Source organism: Vespa velutina, chromosome 8 (assembly GCF_912470025.1).
Source record: "Vespa velutina chromosome 8, iVesVel2.1, whole genome shotgun sequence".
Lineage (NCBI taxonomy): Eukaryota > Metazoa > Arthropoda > Insecta > Hymenoptera > Vespidae > Vespa > Vespa velutina.
Window position 1 is genome coordinate 5,801,259 of NC_062195.1, and position 24,098 is coordinate 5,825,356.

The 24,098-nt window shown below is 29.0% G+C and overlaps 3 protein-coding genes across 12 annotated transcripts in view; 1 reads left to right on the top strand and 2 right to left on the bottom strand.

The window, feature by feature from the left end:
* The window catches only part of LOC124951271 (serine-rich adhesin for platelets-like), a 42,917-nt gene extending 41,225 nt beyond the window's left edge, over nucleotides 1-1,692 (bottom strand). For both annotated transcript variants that reach the window (XM_047499419.1, XM_047499417.1), the window contains exon 1: nucleotides 1-1,692. This exon is cut by the window's left edge and continues 218 nt beyond it. The gene's annotated coding sequence lies outside the window, so the exon portion shown is untranslated.
* On the top strand, nucleotides 934-17,379 carry LOC124951272 (supervillin-like). Of its 4 annotated transcripts, none has more exons than XM_047499422.1 (26): nucleotides 934-1,665; nucleotides 3,330-3,515; nucleotides 3,697-3,855; nucleotides 3,931-4,013; nucleotides 4,134-4,266; nucleotides 4,425-4,671; nucleotides 4,743-6,131; nucleotides 7,192-7,937; nucleotides 8,111-8,840; nucleotides 8,948-9,191; nucleotides 9,299-9,572; nucleotides 9,658-9,753; nucleotides 9,909-10,077; nucleotides 10,194-10,351; nucleotides 10,508-10,749; nucleotides 10,904-11,102; nucleotides 11,182-11,333; nucleotides 11,583-12,044; nucleotides 12,179-12,329; nucleotides 12,478-12,629; nucleotides 12,714-12,986; nucleotides 13,112-13,235; nucleotides 13,324-13,518; nucleotides 13,623-13,897; nucleotides 14,002-14,157; nucleotides 14,333-17,379. In XM_047499422.1, the coding sequence occupies exons 2-26, from the start codon at nucleotides 3,332-3,334 to the stop codon at nucleotides 14,417-14,419; spliced, it is 7,080 nt and encodes a 2,359-aa protein (XP_047355378.1). In that variant the 5' UTR covers nucleotides 934-1,665; nucleotides 3,330-3,331; the 3' UTR covers nucleotides 14,420-17,379. The 4 variants fall into 4 exon arrangements, with proteins under 4 accessions (XP_047355378.1, XP_047355380.1, XP_047355379.1 ...); XM_047499423.1 differs by lacking the exon at nucleotides 934-1,665 and adding an exon at nucleotides 2,326-2,666 and having other exon boundaries at nucleotides 3,724-3,855; XM_047499421.1 differs by lacking the exon at nucleotides 934-1,665 and adding an exon at nucleotides 2,327-2,666.
* On the bottom strand, nucleotides 13,520-23,613 carry LOC124951273 (putative leucine-rich repeat-containing protein DDB_G0290503). 6 transcript variants are annotated; one of them, XM_047499428.1, is made up of 8 exons: nucleotides 23,192-23,426; nucleotides 18,452-22,481; nucleotides 18,076-18,245; nucleotides 17,787-17,962; nucleotides 17,515-17,725; nucleotides 16,815-16,958; nucleotides 16,257-16,421; nucleotides 13,520-15,973 (listed from the first exon to the last, which is right to left on the bottom strand). In XM_047499428.1, the coding sequence occupies exons 2-7, from the start codon at nucleotides 22,431-22,433 to the stop codon at nucleotides 16,269-16,271; spliced, it is 4,836 nt and encodes a 1,611-aa protein (XP_047355384.1). In that variant the 5' UTR covers nucleotides 22,434-22,481; nucleotides 23,192-23,426; the 3' UTR covers nucleotides 13,520-15,973; nucleotides 16,257-16,268. The 6 variants fall into 6 exon arrangements, 5 of the variants coding, with proteins under 5 accessions (XP_047355384.1, XP_047355383.1, XP_047355382.1 ...); XM_047499427.1 differs by lacking the exons at nucleotides 13,520-15,973; nucleotides 23,192-23,426 and adding an exon at nucleotides 23,456-23,613 and having other exon boundaries at nucleotides 16,140-16,421; XM_047499426.1 differs by lacking the exon at nucleotides 13,520-15,973 and having other exon boundaries at nucleotides 16,140-16,421; nucleotides 23,239-23,425.
* Between the last annotated feature and the right edge of the window lie 485 nt (nucleotides 23,614-24,098).

Consider the following 24,098-nt stretch of genomic DNA (forward strand, 5'->3'; position numbering starts at 1 on the left):
GGACGTGGAACCGAATCGTGCGTATAACTTCTCGTTTCTTCTCGTTTTTAACAAACCGTTCGTAGTAGTTACATGCGCGCGCACATATCACAATAAGCGACGACAAGCCTTTCAATTTCGAATCACGATTGAAGCGTTATCCAATGCTTGAGAAAACACAAAATTTAACTTGAGTGAGCTTCGGACGGCGGGGTCTACGGATTAATATGGCCGTCCCTCCTTCGAAAGCACGAAACTTTCGATACGTGCGTCGACGCGGTAGGCACAGTCGTCGTCTGGGTTGCGTCGAAAAACTCCCGTAAACGAGGATATGTTGGTGTGCTCGCACGCTCTGAGGGAGGCTCGAGAGACACCCTCTCACGCGCGCATTTCTTTCACTCGCGGCACCAAAGCGCACCACCCGCGTTACCCGTACAACTCACTCGCGTATATCACCCCCGTTTTCCACGCGCTCCCCCTATCTCATTCTCTCGCTCCCTCCTTTCTAACTCTTCTCTTTCTCTCTCTCTCTCTCTCACATACACATATACACACTCTATCTCTCCTTTTCCCCCTCTCTCCCTCGGTGTCTTTCTATCTCTCTCGCTCTACCTTTCTCTCCTTTTCTCTTCCTCCTACTCTCCTTCCTCTATCAATTCTGGCACCCTTTTTTATCGCGCGCGTCTTTCTTCCTCATTCGTTTACTCCTCGTCGAACACCCTTCCAAAGTTGACGGTCACGTTCCTCCTCCCTCCTCCACCTCTTTTTCTTCTTCTTCTTCTTCTTCCAGACCTTCTCTTTTTCTCCAATGCTTTCGTTCGTTCGTTCGTCCGTTCCTTCTTTCTTCAAACTCGTCTTTGTCTCTCTCTCTCTTTCCCTCTCTCTCTCTCACACACACTCTTTCTCTCTCTCTCTCTCTCTCACTCTTTCTCTCTCTCTCTCTCTCTCTCTCTCACTCTCTATCTATCTCTTCACTGGTCACACATTGAAACAGTTTTTCACTCACGTTCTTCCTTCCTTATTTCTCTCGATAGTATCCTATACGGCTGTTAGCTATTGCGCTCCTCTATCCTTCCCGTTTATCGTCGTGCACCGCGAGAGAAACCTCGCAACGAATAGCGCACTTGCCGGCGGCGGCTCTTATCGAGGGCCTCGTTTTTTCTCCCAAATATCGTGCTCTTCTTTCCACAATTCCACCGCCAATGCGGCACGCGCATTCGAGTTATTAAAATCTTTTCCTCACGCTTCTTGAGGTCGTAACGCAGCCTCGTTGCGAACGACGTCAACATCACCACCGTACACTTTCATGGCGGCCATCTTTTCGGAGGGATACGCGAACGCAAATCGCGGAACGCACACACACACTCTCGCTCGCGTTCTTTAACGCGCGCGCACGTGCGAGTATTGAGAGAACATATGCGGAGCAGCGGCAGCAGTATCAGCAGCAGCAATAACAGTAACAGTAACAGTAATAGCAACAGCAGCAGCAGTAATAGCAATAGCGGTAGCACGCAATGGCCGACAGTCGATCTACGTCGACAAAAATCGAGACAATCGTGACGCGTAGATGACAGCAACAACGAATACAACAGAGGGCTGGCACTTTTAGCCTCGCGCACTCACACACATATCATTTACCGTGCCAGGCTGGCTGGCAAACAGGCTGTGAAGAGCATGAAAGCAACGGTACAATCATTGATATGTTAAACGATAGTAGATAGGTAGCCTTGCGTGCAATTAATTGCCCCGCAACTGCTATATCGACAATTATTGGGTCATCTATCGGATTAAAATTGTACTATTCCATTGTTCTAGGAAATTGTATGTACCGTCGAAAATACCGATTCGTCTTTAGAATATTTTCTTTCTTTTCTTTTTTTACAGGTTCTTCTTTTAAAAAAAATACTCGTGTATATATATATATATATATAATAAGAAAGAATTTAAAATAAGAAGTTGGTTTGTGTTGCTTGTCTAGTCATCGTGATCGTTGATTAAAATGCATTTGTAAATGTGAGAAATATTATTGTAAGCATATAACAAAATTAGAAGAATTATTCGGTGATTTTAATCGTACGAATCGTTTGGCTAAGTAAATTATATTGCGATGTTAAAGCGAATTTTATTGAAATTGTTTTTTTTATTTTTTATTTTCTTTTTCATTTTTTTATTTTTATTTTTTTTTTTTTTTTTTTACGAATCATTAAAAAGATAACGTTACATAAGGCTCATGGTAAAACAGAGCGATAAAATCTGCATTACCTATTGCTATTTTCGATCACTATGTAAGAGAATTTATCAGTGATTCGCCCTCTAGAATGATTACCTTATCGGTGGAATAAAGTGTGGATCGCTAGTGTTCGTAAACTGTAAATGACAACTGACTGTTACTGGCAGTTACAAGAGAAATCGTGATCAGATGAGTAATACCTGTGCAATATTTCCAGGGACGATACTTTTTTCCCGTCGATCGTAATATTTTTCCAATACGCGATATATACAATAGGTGTTCCGTGATTTTTTATATGTATTCTATAGTTTACGAATTGGTGCTTTTTATAAGTATTAATAACTGTGATAATATATAACGGATTGATCCGTATTATTGACTACTTTCGGGATTATTTCTAGACTTATTTTTAAAAGCAAGATTATGGCTGCAACATAAGGAAGGATACAGTAAATAAGTAGGTAGAATATATATATATATATATATATATATATATATATATATATATAAAAGGAAAGAAAAAAGAAATAAGAGAAGAAAAAAAAAAAGAACGAACAAAAAAGAAAAAGAAAAAAGAACGGAGATAAAGAAACTTTCTCCTTAACGAAATATTTTCTCTATTATAATTTAATGATAATACTTCTTATCCTATTATTTGTTTTATCGTACTCTTTGATTTTTAATCGTTGATAACATTGATTATATTTATTACTTTTTATTCGAAATATATAATATTCGTTAGAATATATATATATATATATATATTTTATAGAAATTTATTCACCGTTAAGACCCAATTATGCGAGTAAGAATATACTTGCGATATATGAAAAACATTCAAATATTTGTGAATTTTATTTTTTATAACAAATTGATTCTTATTAAGTATGCATAAGGTATCTATAGACGATTTTTGATAAAGTTTAAGAATAGTTTTGAAAGATATATGGCAAAAAAGGCAATATATATTATTATAGATTAGGTTTTTTTTCTTAACATATGTCATAATACTTGTGAATGATTCTTTAAGAATTGCATGATTTTTGGAAATTTATTTTTTGGCAAAATAGGAATCAAGAGAAATTGGCAATGTCAGGTGTAATATAGTATTTATTTTTAGTAATGGTAGCTGCTGGTGCAACAGTTTTGATGGCAGCCAGCGGAGAAAGTTCTTCGAATGGAACAGAAAATAACTCATCAGAATGTGTAAATGCTACTGATCCCTCTAAGTGTAATGAAATACAGTGCAATGAACAAAATACCGAGTGCAGACCTAGAAAGAATTTAATACCTTGTTCGTCTGATAGTAAGTATAACTTATTATAAGAACTATTATTAATTTTATTTATGTTGTATATTATTAAGATATTATCATGAGACATCATAGTCTTGTGTAAATAGGCAAGTATTTTTATTAAAAAAACATATATAATACTAACAAAATTTCATGATATTAATATCAAATAACTCTGATTCTGATAAAATAGAGGATAAAAAAAATAGCTATATGTTAGGAAAGTCTAATCGTGCGACGCAGAGAGTGGAAAATAAAGATCAACATAAAAATCTTGCATTACATAAGGTAACGCATATTCGTGAGACTAAAGCTTCTAGGCTACGTGCTGCTTCTATTGTATCATCGAATAGTGAGTATAATATTCATTAAGTCATTTAGTCTTTTAAACTTTCTAATGTTTCACCTTAAACATTTTTCTTTTCAGTTAATACATCAAAACGATTAGGTGTTTTGGAAACTTCTACTCCTTCTGGCTCCCAACTGAGTGCTAATTTATCTACTAAAGTAGTAAGTATTTCTATATAGATATATAACAACAAATAGCATGTGTATAATAACACCATATAATCATTGTTTAACATATAAGTCATGTTCATACGTGGTAATAAACAACATATGCATGTGCAGGACAATCCAGTATCTTCAGACAATGGTAATACAATGAATCCGGTGCGAGAAAGAGATAAAAGTTATAAAAGAAAATCATATCTAAATCGATCGAGCAATATAGAGGCAGTTCCATCAGATCGTTTAATTAACTGTAAGCAAATAAGTCATATTAGAAATTTAATTTTTTTATTTAATCTAATCGAAATTATTCTTAATATTGTTGGCGACATACAACTTTTTCATTATATATATTTAATTTGATGTGTATTGTATCAAATTAATAGCAGTAAAAGTAGCTTTTATTTTTAGCTGAATATAATGAAAGAAGAGGTTCAAGACAATCAAGTAAACAAAATCACATATCCGATACAATATTGTCTTCCGATACTGGTGCTTCTCATCAGACTGCTACTAGCTCACAAAAAAAGCATACAGAATCAAAACTCGGCTCATCGCGTGTTAATTTTCATTATAACACACATCGTTCCAAACCTAATGCCTCATCAACTGTTACATCTATTCCAAATACGAAATGTTGTAACACACCGCAAAGCAGGTAATTATTAATTTTTTATTAATATTTCCAATTAATACGAACAACTATTTAATATTTATATAAATTGATAGTAAGGACGGTCATAGCGATTCAGAAGTCTCAAGAAGGGTTGATGCATTGACTGCATTGACAAAAGCTACTATGGAACGAGTAGAAAGACTTGCATCACATAGTGGTTTATCGGTAAATCATAAACAAAAGTCTGAGATTCATTTAACTAATGTATCACCTACAAGAAATGTGGCAAAATGTACAAATCATTCTGCAAACATTCATACAACAGTATCACCAAGTAAATGTTCTATCTTAAAAAAATCAACTGATGAATATCCACAAGATTCTTGTTCAGGACGTCAACTACCAGTATCTATACTTAAGCATAAGGTGGTTGAAAATGAAACAGGTCAATCTTCATCTAGTACGTCACACAATACATTACCTGTGACATTTTCACCATCTGTGATAGAACCAATTCATAAAAGGCATGGTATCTTAAAAAAACGTAGTAGTTTGGATGAAAGCGAAATACTTCGACGGCGCAGTTGTTCACCTGATGTCACTTTTAATGATAACAACTATTCCGAATTTAGGCCTATTTTAAAAAATCAAAGGCGATCGTCTTTAGATGAAATTATAAAACGAGATCAAAGCCCTGATCCTCAACCTACTTCTATATTGAAACGTAAGTCTTCTAGAGAAGACGATAGAGAAGATGGCCAAATTGGTTCTCCAGAACCACAGGGAATTCTTAAAAGAAAATCTACAAATAATACAAGATCAAATAATACTATTCATCACGTGACTATTGCGACAGATCTTACAAATGGCATTGAAACATTTGAAGGTTCTGAAGTGAGGCCAATATTGAAAAAAAAGCACAGTAGAGAGGAATCCTCTGGTAATGATCCTCCTTCGCTCGAGCCGCGTCCAATATTGAAAAAAAAATCAAGTACAGAATCTGACGAACACGATGATAAACCTAAGAAAACAATTTTGAAGTGTTCACGAAAAAGTTCACAAGATGAATGCAATTATGATATGGATGTAACTTCTCCTAAGAAACTTTCTATGTTAAAAAATCGTGTATTACAATCTAGATCAAGTGGATTGTTAGAAAATGATTGTGTGAAACCAATATTAAAACAATCTACTTCTCGAGAAATTGAGACACGTGTACGCTTACATATTCATGATACAAATGTATTAAGTGACTTATCTGTAACTGGAAATAACTTGTTTTTACGAAAACGAGCACAATCGGTTGGTCATGTACAACCTTCTAATATTTGTAACGAGTTAGCTGTTGTACGTGATAAAAGAAGATCTCTTGAATCAAGTTCTTTGTGTGATATGTTGCAAAATCAATCATATATAAAATCAATGAGTGGTAACAATTTAAGGTCGCATTTATCACAGTCTAATGAAAGTTCAGTCACAACTCGTCGCGATTCCATTGATAGGTATGTAGTATTTGTATAATATTGTCGCTTATGTACATTCGTTAAATTTATTTATATATAGATTATTTCTTTCCTATTATATACACCATCTTTGAGTAAAGACTTTTATCAAAAATATATATTAATATTTATAATGTTTTGAGATTTCTTTTATCTGTACTAATTTTTTTCATTAAAAATATATTGATATTAGACAAATATTTGTTTCTTTTACTTTTAACTTTTATTTTTTTTTTTATATGATGTCATATGTTGTAATTTAATAATTATAAGCAATTTGATTATTTTTATAACAACAAAAGTAATATTAACAGAGTATGAATTTTATTCCCTAAATTACCAAGAAGAGAAAATGAGAGAGTATTATATATTTTAATTATTCTTATAATATTATATCTAATAGTAATAAATTGTGTGTGTGTGTGTGTGTGTATGCGTGCGTGTGTGTTTGTGTGTTTGTGTACGTATGTATAAATGATTAATGGATAAATATAATCAATATAGTAGGATATTATTGTCAATGATATAATTTCCCAAAAAATTTTCTGTACAACATTATATGAATTTGTTTACATTTTTAGTACCAATGGTAATATGTGAGTTTGTTGAGACTTTGATTCTGTGCCAAGTTTAATTATAGATCACCTAGCAATCCTCATAGGTACCAGAAATCACAGACAGTTGGATGCATACTGCAGTTTAACCATACTCTTTACAAAATAGAATCTTTTCTATTGTTTAATATAATTTTTACAAATACATTATACATTAAAAACAATGTGATTCTTTATACTGTTGTGTTAAAAGAAAAGTTATTGCTTTATCTTTTATATCTGTATTATAAGTATTACCAAATTTACATACTTTTCATTATTAAGTATATTTGAACTATATGTCATCTTTGTAAAGTCTAAAACTAAACATATACTGTTACTATTAGTAGTTAAAATTTATTAAAAATTAGCAATAACAAAATTTTATGTTTATTAGATTTTTATATAAATTAAGTCACAATCAAAATAAAGTAATAATATATATTCTTCATGTTGATTTGTTGTAGTGCAACTGTGGACGAGAAAATTAATAAAGAATATAAAGACAAACGATTGATACTCAAGAAAGAAACATCAAGTGAAATAAAATCTGAATCCCACGAATTTGCTATAAATAGAAATTGTGAGAAAAACATAAATTTTTATACACAAATGTCTATATCTAAGAAAGCTGAAATTAATTTAAATTCACCTGTCAATGAATCAAAAACGGATTTGGAAACAAGCAATATAGAAGAAAATTATATTGCACATCGTAGTAACAGTGTGTCTGCAATGGCTTTACATTTTAAAAATATGGAGGAGAATGTAACGTCTAAAGAGAAAAGTACATCGCAAAATGTACAATATAAAGCGTCACAAGGTATACAACGTTATAGAGAACGTAAGCTTCAAGGCAATGATAGATTTAATACACAACCAGTAACTTTACAAGAGGTCCAAGAAGCTGTATTACAAAATCAACGTAATGCTGCTTCAAACAATGAAGCATCTAATATAAAAGCAGAAAGTACTTATACACCTGATGATGAATATGATCCATCAAAATTGAGTTTAGCAGACCGGGTGAGATTATTTAATCAAAAAATCATAGCAGAGACATCATCTTCATCAAACAAAGTTTCTCAGGAAAGACATTTACGAAGGCGACCTGGTACTCGTTATAAGACACAACCCGTTACATCTGAAGAAGTAGAAGTTGCATCTCGTATATCTCCATTAAACGCTGTTGAGAAACTTTCTTTAACTAAAGGTAAGAATTACATATTACATGTATATAATACGTATACGTAATAAATATTTGTTTTAAATGTTTTGATATCTTTTAAATTAAATGATAGTGAGAATACAAGAAACAGATATAATTTTCTAATAATATAAAACTTAATAAAATAATAAAATAATGATGTATTATCTACATTTTAGGTATTTTTGAAGAATCTCAAAATACAATTGATAATACCCAATTGTCTTCTGGTTCTCAAAATGAATTGCCTAAAAGTATCTTAAAATCTTCTACCTACCATTCAAATAATCTATTTCGAACTAAAAGTCCTGAACTTGAAGGTTTGAAATTAATAAAGTCTGTACTTAAAAAAGAATCAGAGGAATTGCAACAGCAAGCTTTTAATACTTGTGATATTATGCCACATTCAAATTTAAGAAGCAGTACTCCTATATCATCTGACAAATGTGATTCAAATTATGATAATGATGAAACAACTAACAATGATACTTTTCTGCAAAGTAAAAATATAGATGTTAAGCAACATCAATACGAAGAAAAAGAAGATACAATGGTTACATTGTCAAAAGATTTTTATCATTTACATAATTTAGAAGAACACGATGATAAAGAGGGCAATCACACTGAAATAAAACAAGAACACACAGTGCCTTGTCTTACAAAAGTAATCTCTCAGGATAAGTCATGTAGATCAAGAACCAATTTCAATTTAGATGAAATAGATAATATTAAAATGGACAGTGTTATGTCACAGAAATATAATAGCGAAGATAAACATTTACCTAAAAATGAAATACCTCAGTCTTCAGACGATGACGCGTCTTCTTCGGGCAGCCGTGAAGTCCGTGGTATTATTAAAAATGAAGCTATTTTTCGAAGACGTCAAAATGCATTAACAAAACAAGCTAAGTAAGCACATTATTTCTATGTTTATTATAGGCATACAATGCTCAGAAACTCATAATGAATAATCATTTTATATAATTTATTATATTTTGTTTATTATATTTTTTTAGGCATGTTGCTTTGTCCAAAAGTGCTAGTCATCATGCATTAAGTAGCGAAGGTACATCATTTGACATAACTAAAGAGAAATGTAATGCTACTACAACTCTACCAGGTTTATATCGTAGCGCAACGCAAACGATACCTATTTCGGAAGCTGCTGAAAGTCCAAGTATGAGTATTGCTGATCGATTAGCAGCACTTCAACGTAGTGGCAATACTAATTGGAAACGTCGGATAATGAGTGAAACTTCAGTAAATTAATTTCTTTTTTTTATGTTGTAATAACATTAAACACATTTCTTTCATTATCTTTATTAGTTATTATTTCTGATATTTTAATTATATTCTTGTATCCTTAGGATGTACTTTGCAGCGCTACGTTTAATAAGGAAGAATTAACGATTAGACAAGGTGTATTAGCTGATTGTCTTGGTAAATTAGAATCTGCTACAGAAGGATGGAAGAAAAGAATTGCTGCACCAGATGCTATCAAATTTACAGTAGCAGGTAAAATGAAGGTGGAACAAACAGAAAATTTAGAAGAGAGTTCGTCTTCACTTTGCATTGAAGTTATAAACAATATAACAGACAAGAAAAAAAGACCAAGGCCGGAAAGATTTAAAGGACGAAAAGGTATTTTAAAAATGGATTTTGTAGCTAAAGATAACATTTACTTTTTATTTTATATCAAGTCCAATAATAATTAAAATTTTATTAGATACAAAAGATGTTCTTTCGACGCCATCAAGTCCAAGCAAAGATTCACCTATTACAGTAAGAAGAAGTTTCTCAGAACCTGCCAGCGACGAAAGTGGTTTGTTTGTTTGTTTTTTTTTTTTTTTTTTTTTTTTTTTTTTTTTTTTTTTTATATTAATACATTAGTATAATAATTATATTTAATTATTATATATAATTAAATTAACTTTATTAAAAAAACATTTATAATGGTTATATTAATGTATATTTTAGGTGAAGAAAATAAAACTAAATCTACTGTGTTAGCAACTGTATCTGTTCCTAAAGTAGATGACGAAACTTTTACATCTTTCTATACTGGAGTATCTTTGAAAAAATGTGAGACTGAACGTTTTAGTTTAGATGAAAATGCTTTTGACGTAATTACATCGCATTCAGAATTGTAAGTAATGATGCATTTTACTTTATTTGTATGATAAAAAAAGATACGATCCTTTAGGAAATAAAATATATATATATATATATATATATTTTTTTTTTTTTTTTTCTATCGCATAGACTAGGCCAAAAACGAAATATACAAACACAGAAAAGGCGTGCAGCTTCAAAAAATCCTATAAAATTACTTGCATCGCGCACTGATTTAAAATCTGAGTATACTGAAGTTTCTACAGGAATTGCAGAGAAGGTAATGAGAAGTTTAAACGTAGAGAAACGTAAGTATATATGTGTTCATGTAAATAATACATAAATATATGTCAATATATTTAAATAAGGAAAATTTTTTCGAAATGATTATAATGTATGTAAATATCTATTATTAGATTAGTAGATTGAAATGCACACATTGTGTAATATTTGTTAATTTTTAGTTGCTAAGAATTCAGCCTTGGCTGTAGAAGCTCTCGCTGGACTAGCTTCTACGGAAGATTTTAGCGCTATAACGTTAAGAAATATTGCTGATGCAAATTATACTATGAATAAACTACGACCGTATAAAGATTTAATGTTGATTATGGTAAAAGGCAGGCGTCATGTTCAAGCTAGACTGGTTGAACCAGTAGCTAATAGTATCAATAGTGGTGATACTTATGTATTAGTTACAAAATCAGAGGTATTATATTATTCATAGATTTATTCTTAGTATTACGTATGCTTAATTGTCATGATTAAAATTAATTGATCTTTTCTTTATTTAATTCATTGTATTATAATATTTTATTATTAATATGGAAATAAGAAAAATCTTGATTCATTGTTGCTTATAGGTTTATAATTATGTGGGAAAATACAGTAATGTTATTGAAAAAGCTCGTGCAGCAGAAATAGCATTAAGTATTCAACAGAATAAAGATCTAGGTTGTCAAGCTTCTCAAGTTATTACAATTAATGAAGATAAAATAACTTGTACAAGAAGTCAAATTAAACAATTTTGGAATTATCTTGGCATGGATACTGATATTGATGGTAATATTTTTTGTTACTGTTTAATATATTTAATATTAATAGATTTTAAGTTATAATTAATTGTGATTGTAAATTTTAGTGATTGATGGTGGTCATCCCGATGAAGATGAATTATACGAATCTGCTATAATTAATACAAATATGATATATGAAGTTAAGGATGAAGAATTAGTTCCTCTTGAAAAATATTGGGGTGCTATACCAAAGATTGAAATGTTGGACTTGAACAAGGTAAAAAAGCTATTTTTATTATTTATCCTTTTACTAGTTTTTTTTTTCTTTTACCGTATATCTCACTATTAATATTATTATTATTTTAAGTGTTATTATTATTATTATTATTATTATTATTATTATTATTATTATTATTATTATTATTATTATTATTATTATTTTTATTATTATCATCATCATTATTATTATTATTATTATTACTATGCTATATTTTGTTGCATGTTTTTCATCCTACTTTCTATAAAGATACTGGTATTTGATTTTGGAAGTGAAATGTATATATGGACTGGTAAAAGAGCCTCAAATAATAAGAAAAAAGTTGCCACCCGTCTTGCCACGGAATTATGGAAGGAAGGTTATGACTATACAGAATGTGCAATTTGTCCAATCAATGCAGCATTTATGATTGGAAGACGTAATAAATTACTTACAGATATAAAAACTGAAAAAACAAGACCTTCATGGTGCTTATTTGCAAAATTAACTCAACACGTTGAAACAGTTCTTTTTCGTGAAAAATTTCTTGATTGGCCAAATGTTGCTGGTATTATTAAAATGAAAACTATTAAAGATAAAGAACAAATCGATGGAACAATAATTGTAGAACCATGTAATTTGAATGTTATAATAGAACCAAACAATACACCTGTTGATTTAAATATTAAGGGATGTCATTTAGGAAGAGGAACTGGTTGGTATGATAATGAGGTAGTTATTCGCATGATGATAGTGAATAATAGTTAATAAACAATGATCAATAAATGTTGTTTTACGAAAAAAATTAGTTAATTTGTTTGAATATCTTTTAAAAAAAAAAATAAAATGCTTCCATTATATTTCAGTTAATGAAACAATATACTGTCGAAACTACAAGTATAAATGTATGGCATATAGATGAATTTTCACATACATTATTGGATAATTTGTCAAATGGACAATTTTATACAGGAGATAGTTACATCATACGTTGGATGTACTCAGTTACTATTACTGGTAAAATACTATTAATTTTACTATATTATAAAAATAATCATAATATATTCCTCTTTTATTATTTTTTTATTTTTCGATTTTCTTTATTTTATCCCTTTTTGTTTTTAAATTATTATATGTATAATACTGAATATATTTATTTATTTAGGACGTGAACTTAGCGGGTTACAATCTAAACATTCCGCAAAAGGAAGAGATCGTTCGGTGTATTTTATTTGGCAAGGAAAAAATGCATCTTTAAACGAACAAGGTGCAGCAGCTTTGCTTACAGTAGAACTTGATAATGAACAAGGACCACAGGTATGGTTATTGGTATTTTATTAAATTGAAATTATTTACATTATTTATTTCTTATCTTCCGAATGTATTTATTATTCGTATTAGATTCGTGTAGTTCAAGGTTATGAACCAGCTGCTTTTTTAAATTTATTTTCTGGAGGAATGGTAATACACATGGGTAAAAAAGCAGATAAAAGATATGATCAACAATGGAGATTGTATATTTGTAGAGGCACACTTGAATCGGAAATATTTTTGACTGAAATACCTTGTAGCACTCGTCAATTGAGAAGTCGAGGTTCATTCCTTTTATTAGATATCAAAGGTGCAAAAATCTATGTGTGGCATGGATCTAATGCATTGCCTCACATAAGAAAGGTATTCTTTTTAATTGTATCATCCAAATTATCTAATATGAGATCAAATATTTATGTTTTGTAGTTACATTTTTGGCTTACATTTTATTTTTATTTTTTTTTTATTTTTATTTTTTTTTTTTTTAGAATGCATTGTTTGCTGCTAATAAAATTAAAGATAAGCGACTGGAAGAATTTGGATTAACATTTGAAATTGATTTAGACATTTTCGAAATTAATGAGGGTGCAGAACCTGAAGAATTCTTTAATGGTAAGAATCTGAATATTGTTAAGAGATCGAATCTTGATATTAATTTTTTTGTCAAGATTATAAACAATAACTGTTATGTTTCTTTTAGCATTAGGTGGAATGAATAAGACTTTATATATTTCTTTAAAAAAAGATCAAATTCAAGATCACACACCAAGATTATTCCATTTCTCCAGTATTACTAAAGAATTTAAAGTAACAGAAATACTATGTCTACATCGTGGTCATCTGCCTACCCCTTTTCCCTTTTTGCAAGATGAATTGTATCAGGTTAATCAGCCAGGTATTGTTGAATTATTATTATTATTATCAGTTTAAAAGATATAAAAATCTATATCACCACATTATAATTTCTAAATGAAAAAAATACCTATTATTTTTCAACAGCCTTATTTTTACTCGACAATAAAAATGAGGTATGGATATGGCAAGGATGGTGGCCTGATTCTGAAGCTGAAGATCATTCTGGTAGTAAAGCAGTAAGATGGCAAGCTGAAAGAAAAACTACAATGACTATGGCAATCCAGTACTGGGAAAGTATTCATCCAAATATTACAAAATTCCCAATATATCTAGTCTGGGCTGGCTTAGAGCCATTGCAATTTATAAATCTATTTCCTACGTGGACATACCGCGACGATATTGCGGAATTAAATATGCAGGTAGTAATAAAAATGAACTTTTAAGGAATTACAGAAATAAAAATTCTGCATGAATCTTACATGATAATATACAAATTGTATTATAATGTTTATTTTATTATTAGGAGGGCCGAAATCCAGGTGAAATGCTGAAAGTTGAAAGTGAGCTGGCTCGATTAACACAAAGCACTTACCCACCAGCTCAATTATTACAACGACCACTACCAGTTGGAGTTGATCCCACAAGGCTTGAACTTTACTTATCTCAACAGCATTTTCAAGTTAGTTTTTTATTTTATATATTATTTCCTTTTACTTTTTCTTTTTCACTACAAACATTTAATAGATACCCTCTTTTATTTGGAAATACTTTATATCAATAATTATGTTTGTTACTAAACTATTTGTGAATTATTTTTATGGCTTTTTTTTATATAACGAAATATTTTTACACAGGAATTATTGGGAATGAGTAAAGAAGAATTTCAAGAACTTCCTATGTGGAAGCAAGTGAATCTCAAAAAAGAGGTAGGATTGTTTTGATTAGTTGCCTGGTTTATATATTCTACGAGAAATAGGTGTTCTTGTAAAGCGTTTAATAAAATCTTAATTCACTGTTTCATAACGTTTGTAACTTTAAACTTTTTTAACTTTTGAATGTATGAATTGATGTACAAGAGTTGCCTAAAATTGTCCATTGATTGTAATTAACTGATATATTCGCGATGTTTACTATTACACTCAAATATAATATATACATATACACACATATATATATAATAATAATAATTATTATTATTATATATATACATATATATATATAATAAATTATCATATATTTTTAATACATGCAAATTAGCTTGTGAATATTTCATTTATATTTGTATGAGCTTTATATTTATCGATAATATAACACCTTTTAGAATGGCTTAATTTTACAATATGTAATATTTGTACAAGAGATATTGTGTTCTTTACAAATTATTCTGTGTTTTTAAACAGTATTTAATGATATATCATTATATTTTATGAATCTCATTCGTCTGTCCTTTATAAATCCAATAGTAAAGTATAGACATTTTTAGAAAGGATGCGAATTTGAATACACACAAATTATACATTATTATTCAAATTACAGAATACAATTATAATGTATACATAAAGAAATACTGGTCTTTGTTGCAATATTTTATTATTTAGATATATTTTGGAGGGAAATTGTAATACGCGTCAAAAAAACATGCGTTCATCGCGTTATTTGTTTTAAAATTTACATTTTAATATCACATTATATATCATTATTTATCTAATATTATAAACCTCAAAATATAAAGAACTCTTTTTGGTACATCGTATAATAATAAGATCAAATAAGATTTAACAATTACATATGAATGATAAAAAAAATAATGAATAGTAATATAATATTTTTAAAATATTACATGCACAATTACATCCAAATTATATAAATTCATATTTGCTGTTATTGATACAATTAATTTAATTAATTTTTCTTGTTTTTTTCTTTTTTTATTTTATTTTATTTTTTTATTAATTATATAGAGATAATAGACCAAGGCACAGCTGTACATTTAATGTAAAGCAAATTAATATCGAACGTTTATATGCAAATGGATTTAAAGATTTTTTTTTCAATCAATATACATAATGAATACAAATGCATCGTATTTTTACAATAGTTACTTCTTTATTTTATTCTAACAATAATGACATATTGCAGAAAAGTGTTAGTATGTTATGTGTATATATATATATATATTATATATATGTATATTATATACATGTATATTATATACATGTTACATATATATAATATATATATATAATATATGTTTATATATAATAAATTTATACGCCTAAATGGTCTAATATTAAAATAGTCCATCTGATCGAATGATTTAATATTTATTTTTTATACTTAAAATAATCGTGCGTTGACGTAAAATGTCACACCAATATCACCACATCATTTTCATTTCACATCTGGTTTCTTCATTTCTTTAATCTTATCACCATTTCTTATTAACAGTGCAGAATATACGTATTATCAATACTTTCTCTGAATTCGATGAATATCTGCAGCATGTAATTTTACTTTGCATATATAATAAAAATTAAATTAAATTAAAATACTTCTATTTTTCTTTTTGTTTTTTTTTTTTTACTAAAATAAATCTTTTTAATTGGTGGAATTGCTCAATCCATTATAAATAATGATTAACTTAATGGAATCTATATAAGATTACAAGAAACAGAATATTTTTTTATTTCCATATCCAGAATATCCTTAATTATTTCTGGGCACAATCCTACATTTAATAATGATATTTGTAGAATAAAAATTATACACAAATATTACCATTATCATTCTTTATTCTATCTTTCCATCGATGTAAGCTTTTATAGCAAGTTGACATTCTGTAGAACACCAATGTTGAATCAATAAATATGTTTCTGATTCCAATGCTGCATCCAATTTTTTTCGTAGACTATGACGTAGTAAAGCTTTTGTTGCTTCCATAGACTGTAAATAAAAAAATAAATAGACACTTTATAGCAATAAATGTAACTGCAAATTTTTTTTTAAGAATTTAAATATATGCTTTTATACAGTAATATATATCAATATCTATTATGTATTGTAACAATATTTTTATATAGAAAAATATTAAGAATATTATTTACCTTTATTTTTAATTATAGAAGGGAACAAAATAATTTACATATACACAAAAATAAAACAAAAGAGAATATAAAAGAATTACTTTGGTCTTAATTATGTAGCTTATTTTTATTCTTATTAAAGATTAATATATATCTTTCTATCTTTTTCTCATAGAATTGATTTTATCTATTTATATAGATCTGTTATAAAGATAATTATAAACAAATTTTAATCTAATCGCAATAATTTTACCTGAGACGATTGTTCACTCATAGCCTTCAAAGAAGGTAATAATTCTACTTGGAAACGGTCTGGCCATAAAACTCTAGTAACTAGACCAGCTCTTAATGCTTCACTTGCTGTCAAAGTCCTTCCACCCAAAAGTAGTTCACTTGTCTATAATAATAAAAAATATGATATTTATTATAATTTTTTAGTGTTAATATTCTTATTTTATGAGATAAGGATTTATATGTATATAGATAATCTTTGTATAATACGATATTTAAATTACATATTTAAAATATATATAAAATGCGGCCTTGAAATTTTTATTTTTTTATCTTTTCACTTTATATATTTTTTAAAATACACATGTGTGTTAGTTTTTAACCTTTCGTCTGTTGTGCCGGCGTCACCGAAGTTATTATAGTTCGTTCAACGAGGCAAATTAGATGACGTTAACAAAACAGAACGTAAACTAAGAACGTAAACGTATGATAGATGATTTCATGGTTTGTATGTTAACTTATGTAAATTACTTGAGTTAGATAAAAATATATTCCTGTTTGTCACATCAATGTTGTTTATATATATATATATATATATAAAAAAAAAAAAAAAAAAAAAAAAAAAATAAAAAAATAAAAAGAAAAATAAAAAACAAATGAATTAAAAAAGAATTTGGAATCTGCATATGCATACATATATACATACATATATATTTACTTACTATTGCACTTCCTAAAATATGCGACAAAGTGAAAACAGCTGCACCTTCTGCAATTTGTCCCAATTTACCATAGGGAGTATTAAATGTTGCTTTATCACTGGCTATTACAAGGTCAAATAATGGTAACATTGTTACACCTAATCCAATTGCAGCACCTTGTACGCCAGCTACTATGGGTTTATTAAAAGTTGCTAAACTTTTTATAAAATCCCTAGAAATATATCAATGTGCAAAATCTGTCGCGTCACAAATATTTATTAAAAATAACATACTTGACGGCATCTGCCATTTCTTGAGCAAGAAGTCGTCGTTCTTCCTTGTTTGGATGCAATAATGTGGAAAGTTCCAACCCTTCACAAAAACTTGTTCCAGTTGAAGTCAAGAGTACTACTCTACAGTCATCATCTTTCTTTAATATTGATAATGTTTCACGAAGTTCATGCATTACCTATAATTGAGCAAGATAAATATAATTGTATATTAAAAATATTTATTAACACGACACAACAATTATTATACATATTATGTAATATTACTTTTCTAACATATATATTATTTTACCTGAAGTGTAAGAGCATTTCTTATTTTTGTAGAAGATGAAGGAGTAAGTATCAGTTGTACAAGATAGCCATGCTTACGCACGTTTATTTCCTTATTACTGAATAGACATCGACTTTCTATTTTTGTTTTATTACCAGTTAATTCCAATATTTTTGCAATATTTGGATTCACTGAAATATGTATATATATATATATGTAAAATGTATATATATATATAATGTATAAAATATATATATATAATGTAAAAAAGAAAAAAAAAAAAAAAAAAAAAAAAAAAAGAAAAAAAGTGTAATAAGAATTTTACTGTAAAATAATATATATATGAAATATATAAAAAAAATATGTACTATACTTTAAAACCAAAACAATTGTTTACCTTTGTTTTTACGATTCATCGTAATATTACCTGACCGGTTAGAGGCACTCACTATTGATAAAGCAGTAGCTGCCTCTGCAAGACAGGCAGATAGTTCATCTTCTTCCTTTGATAAATCTTCATATTCATCGTCATTTCCTTTTGCAAAAGTTACTTTACTCTTGGCAGTTTTTCTACTTTTTGATGTTACTTTTCCTGCAGCTGCACCATTAGATCTTGTAATAACTTTACTTTGAATGCCGTTATTACTTTCTTCGCTAACCAAGGATTCCATTTGTTTAAAACTTTTGTCTGGTCTCTTCATATCTGATTTTTTATTTGGACGCATTATTGCTATTGTTTTATCTTCATTTGAAGCAATTACATTATCTGTATCATATTTTTGTTCCCTTTTTTTGTTTCTTTTTATATGCATTCTATCTTCTTGCGAATGTCTCCTCTTCATAGATCTGAGGGAATGTGAACCTTCATCTATTCGAACACTATCAGAAGTCTGTTTATCTGGGCCATCGATACTAACTCTAGGACTACCAGATGCACTAGAAAAAGAACTAGATGAATGCCTTCTGATTATAATGGATGCATCTGCAGCATTTCTAATTTTTGCAGGATATATAAATTCTGTTGGTGAAGATCCAGTGGTTGGCTTTACAGTTTTGGATTGTTCATTCGTTTTTTGATCATTTCGTGAATCATTTGAATGTACAGTAGTTCTTGTAGATCTAGGTGATACTTTTGTTATACCAGGTGTAGTTGTACGCAACCTTAGAACGGCATTACGTACCAACTTTTTTCTGATTTTAAGTTCACGTTGTACTTTCTGTAAATCCATTACTTTTGCCTGTGATTTTGTAATAGGTACTAAACGTTTTTTGTCAGGCTGTTCAACGTCGTATAATAAATTTACAACTCCCTCATCTTGAAGTAATCTATCTATTTCATTAATAATTTTCTTTTTAGGTTTAGAATCTCCAGGACTTGTTGAATCTACCGTACGTTTCTGCGGTTTTGTAACTCTCTTAGATTTCTTTGATGCCGTATTCAATTTCGTCTTTAAATTAACAGATTTTTTGTTTGATGTCATTTTTTGTCGCATGAGTTTTAACATTTTCCTTGGTGCAATAGGTTGTGGTCCCTTCTTGGTAAGACTTTGCTTTGGTCTTTTAACAGCTGAATTTTCAGCTTTCCGTAAAATTTTCTCTATTTTATTCGTAAATTGTTTATTTGTTACTTCCTTTGTTACTGTTTCTTTTCCTTCATTATCTGTGCTACCTGATAACACAACATTATCTGTAGCTAATTGATCTTTGTTTAATGAATTAACATCAATTAAATTTTGTTTTGGTTCAGACTTCTTAGTTAAGGAGACTTTACCTTTGTAAACTTTTTGACGTTTCGTTATACTCTGTTCATGTTCTCTTGCCTTTTCAGTTGGCTTACGCTTCCTACCTGATCTTGACTCATCACTTCGTACATCTTGTCCAGTTATATCTTGATGTCTTTGTTCTTCTTGCGTAACTGAACGTACAACATTAGCCTCTGGAGAAGATTCATCATTTGTATTAGATTTTATATCTTCATCTATTAAATCGATATTAACAATTTCTTTTGTTTCGTTTCCATTTTCAACATTCTTATCAATGTTTTTAGATATTCTGCTGAGTCCTGATTTAAGCGGTTTTTTTCGTTTAGGAGTGCTTTTCCTTAATGGTGTTACAGGTAATTCAAGAAGTTGCTTTAATGCTAATTCACGTTCGACCGAAGGATCAAGTTTAGGAGGTGAACTAAGTTCATTATGTTCAATGTTTACTGAAGTTTTTCCCTCATCTATAAGTGTTGGTGGTTTTAAATTGGACCAATCTGGATCAACATCACCTTCTAAGATTGCTAATAGTTCTTTATTATCTGAATTTCCTTCTTTTGTAGATTGCACAGAATTATTTTCTGTATCTTTCTTATTAAAATTATCTGCAGGTTGAACAGGATGTGGTAATGGTATAAGTGCTGGCATTGAAGATATAGAACCACCAGCTAATTTGCTTGATAATCTTTGCGTTATTTTTTTCACAAAGAATATATCTGGCCCACGTGGTGCTTCGACGATTTTTTGTTTTTCTCGTAATCTTTCCTTTAATACTTCTGTTACTTCTGCAGGTGAGACTATTTGACTAGTTAAATGACGATTACGATTTTTAACTGTTGTAGCATTACATTGTACTGTCTGATGAGACAAAACTGAATCTTGAGTAACATTTCGTGTAGATTTACCAAGGTTTTGTGATAATGAATGAGTTAATTTTTCTTGCATTATAGATGTTACAGGATTTTCTTGAGATGTTACTTCTTTCTTTTGCGTTTGTTCTTCTTCTTCTATTGTATCCTTTAAAGTTTTTTCTCTTATATTATCTACAGAAACTATAGTATTATGTGATACATCAATAATAGATTTATTGTCATTGGAACAAATTTTTTGTTCTTTTAATGATGCTGTATTATCTATGCTTTCTATATTTTTAGGATCATCCAATAAGCTTTTCAATTCGATTTCTACCGAATCTTGTACCTTAGGATTTGATTGATTTTCTTCTTCAGGATTTTCTACTCCCCAATCATCGAATATATCTTGAATAACACTTCTTTTAGATGCTGATGCTATATCTGATTCAATTATAATATCTGATTTCGCATTTATTGTACATGCAGGAAGATTAACATCATTATCTTTAATAGACACATCTTTCATTTTTGATACTTTGTCTATATTAGCATGGGTTTCACTTATTATTTCTTTCTTTATATCAATTTTCAATAAGATGTTCTGTTTTTTAGTATTGCCGTTATTTTTTTGTGAAATATTTTCATTCTCATTATCATCATTTCGTAAATTTCCTCTATGACATTTTTCATTTATTGTATCCTTTAATGTTGTATCCAATTCATTTTCGATTATGCTTTCAGTCTTATTTTCTGATACACATATCTCCGCATCTTTTGATTGCACAATTTCTGTCGAAATGACTTCTATTACAGAGCTGTTATCTTCTTGATGATAATTGATAAGTTCCAAATCATTATTCTTATAATCATTTTTATCATCTTCTTTATTTGTTGCGATTAAATCTTTCTCATTTATCATATCAGTTCTTTCTTCTAATACAATTGGCATTGTATTCTGCTTGCTAGAATCAGAAGGAACAGGTATGGTTTCAACCGTCACAACAACGACTTCCGTATTTTCTTCTACTAATTTATTTAGTTCTGCGTCCATAACTATTGAATTGTTTTGATTATCGTCATCCTTACTTATTTGTTTAACAGTTTCATGTAAGGAATGTTCTTTATCATTGGTGACTTGATTTAATGAATCAAGTAATTCATCGCATGGAATATTGGCACTTTCTGATTCTGTTATATCTAATATTGTACAAACAGTACTATTCTTGTTTTTCTTTGTATTATTATCTGTTAGTACCTCCTCAGATATTATTGATGATTTTGTACTATTACATTGCATAATTGATGTGAGATTAGATCCATTATCTATTTCAACCGATTTTTCGGATAAGGCATCAATTTCTTTAACAAGTTGAATACTTTTTTCAGCACATTGATGATCAGTATTTTTCACACATGCATCCGTAATAATCGTATTTTGTGATACTTCAAACGAATCATTATAATTTTCTTTAATTGATACTTCATTACCATTTTCTAAATTCTCCTGTTCCTTATCTACTACTTGCAGTTCATTTTTGAATATATTTTTGGTATCTGTCTGCACATTAGAAATATCATCAGATAACACTGTTTTACAAGTACTCTGAAGATCTTTATCAATTTTATTTTCAATATTAGTTGATACTTTCACCACGTTCTCTATATGTGGACATTCCACAAAGTTAACTATTTCCTCATTTATAATGATATCTCCATCTTGGATTTTATTAATACATTCATCTGATGTTGTATCTACTTGTTCCATTATAATGTGGAAAGGTCGTTACAGTTAAATATTACAGCATGGAGTTTCCTGTGAAAAAAAAGCAAAAATATTTGAATATGTGTATATATGTGTGTATAAAATACAAAATTCTGTATATAAATGTACTTGACAAATTGTTATAAGTAAAATAGAAAATATATTATAATTTTGTTATTACTAAATAAATAAAAAAAAAAAAAAGAAAAAAAAAAGAAAACCATTTGTATATTATATTTACAGCAAAATATTAGCTTCTTATAAGTCAAATATATTTCTAATAGTGAATAAATTCAAATATAATAATAAAATATTTTCAATTTATTCGCAAAAGAAAATATACGCATGCACATTAGCTTTCTTGTCATCAGAAATATTATATACAGATGCTCATAACCTTACAGGGTTGCATTTTTTGCTCATATAGAATATCAATTTGGTTTATATGTTTGAAAGTTAACGATCATATTTGATATTATTCGTCTAATAATTATTAAATTGTTACGAATGGATGGTAAATCGTTTTTCAATTATTAAAATATGTTCACCGATTCTTAGATTTAAGACTTAATTGTAATCAATCTATAGCGCGTAAAACGATGCATGGATACTTGAGAGACAGCTAATTAAAAATATTTCATTGAAGATAATAAGGTGCGTTGATAATAATAAATCAAAATCAATGAAAATATTTATCGAGAAGAAAGATTAAATTTTCCCTCAGACTGCAGAAAATTTTAATGGCAGATCGCAAACCTTACCAAGCAACGAAGATAAATACACTTTACATATTCCAGTTTATAATTACATCTCACGAATTTCCATGGAATCAATGCAATTCACAGATCTATTATCGATCGAAAAAACGTCAACAAAACTTGTATCCTTTATTTCCCTATATATGTATATATATATATACATATCATATACATATACATATATATATATACATATAAAAAAAAAAGGAAATAGTTTTCTCGGCCTCTAAGCGTAATGTTTACAAGAACAAAATCCAAGACACGCACCACTGACGTCAAGATTCCTACTTTACTAATAAATTGGTATTAATGAGAAAAACTAATCACTTGACACTATTCATCGCTAAAATAACATTTTAATGAATAATATCACGATAAAAATATAGTAATATATAATATTTGTTAATTTATCCTAAAATGATCTTTCACGCACAATTACAATCATTAACCAATAGATAACATTGGATAACACTCAAGCGCGTAACTGTCGGATGATTTTCATTAAAAAGAACGAGCTTGAAGTTGTCGCTTAATTAATTTCAAAAATTTACAGCTATTGGATATTACCTAATGTACCGTTTGAAACATCCAATCGGTATGAACGTGTATATTTTTCTAAACGAAACAAACCAATTACGTAACTTAGATAGCAAATAATAGGAAATTTACCAGGTTATAGACGATACCATCGGTGGATTCGATAATATTTAACGAAAGTTGAATGCATTTATAAATTTTTTTTTTTTTATATTACTTTTTTCTTTCGTGAAAAATATACATTCATAAGTGTCTTTAGAAATAACAAAAATATAAATATTTTAATGCAATGAATATTAATTTTATTAACACATTATATAATTTTGATAATGTTTAAAAACAAAAGAAGTATTAAGAAAGACTAGAAGACTGA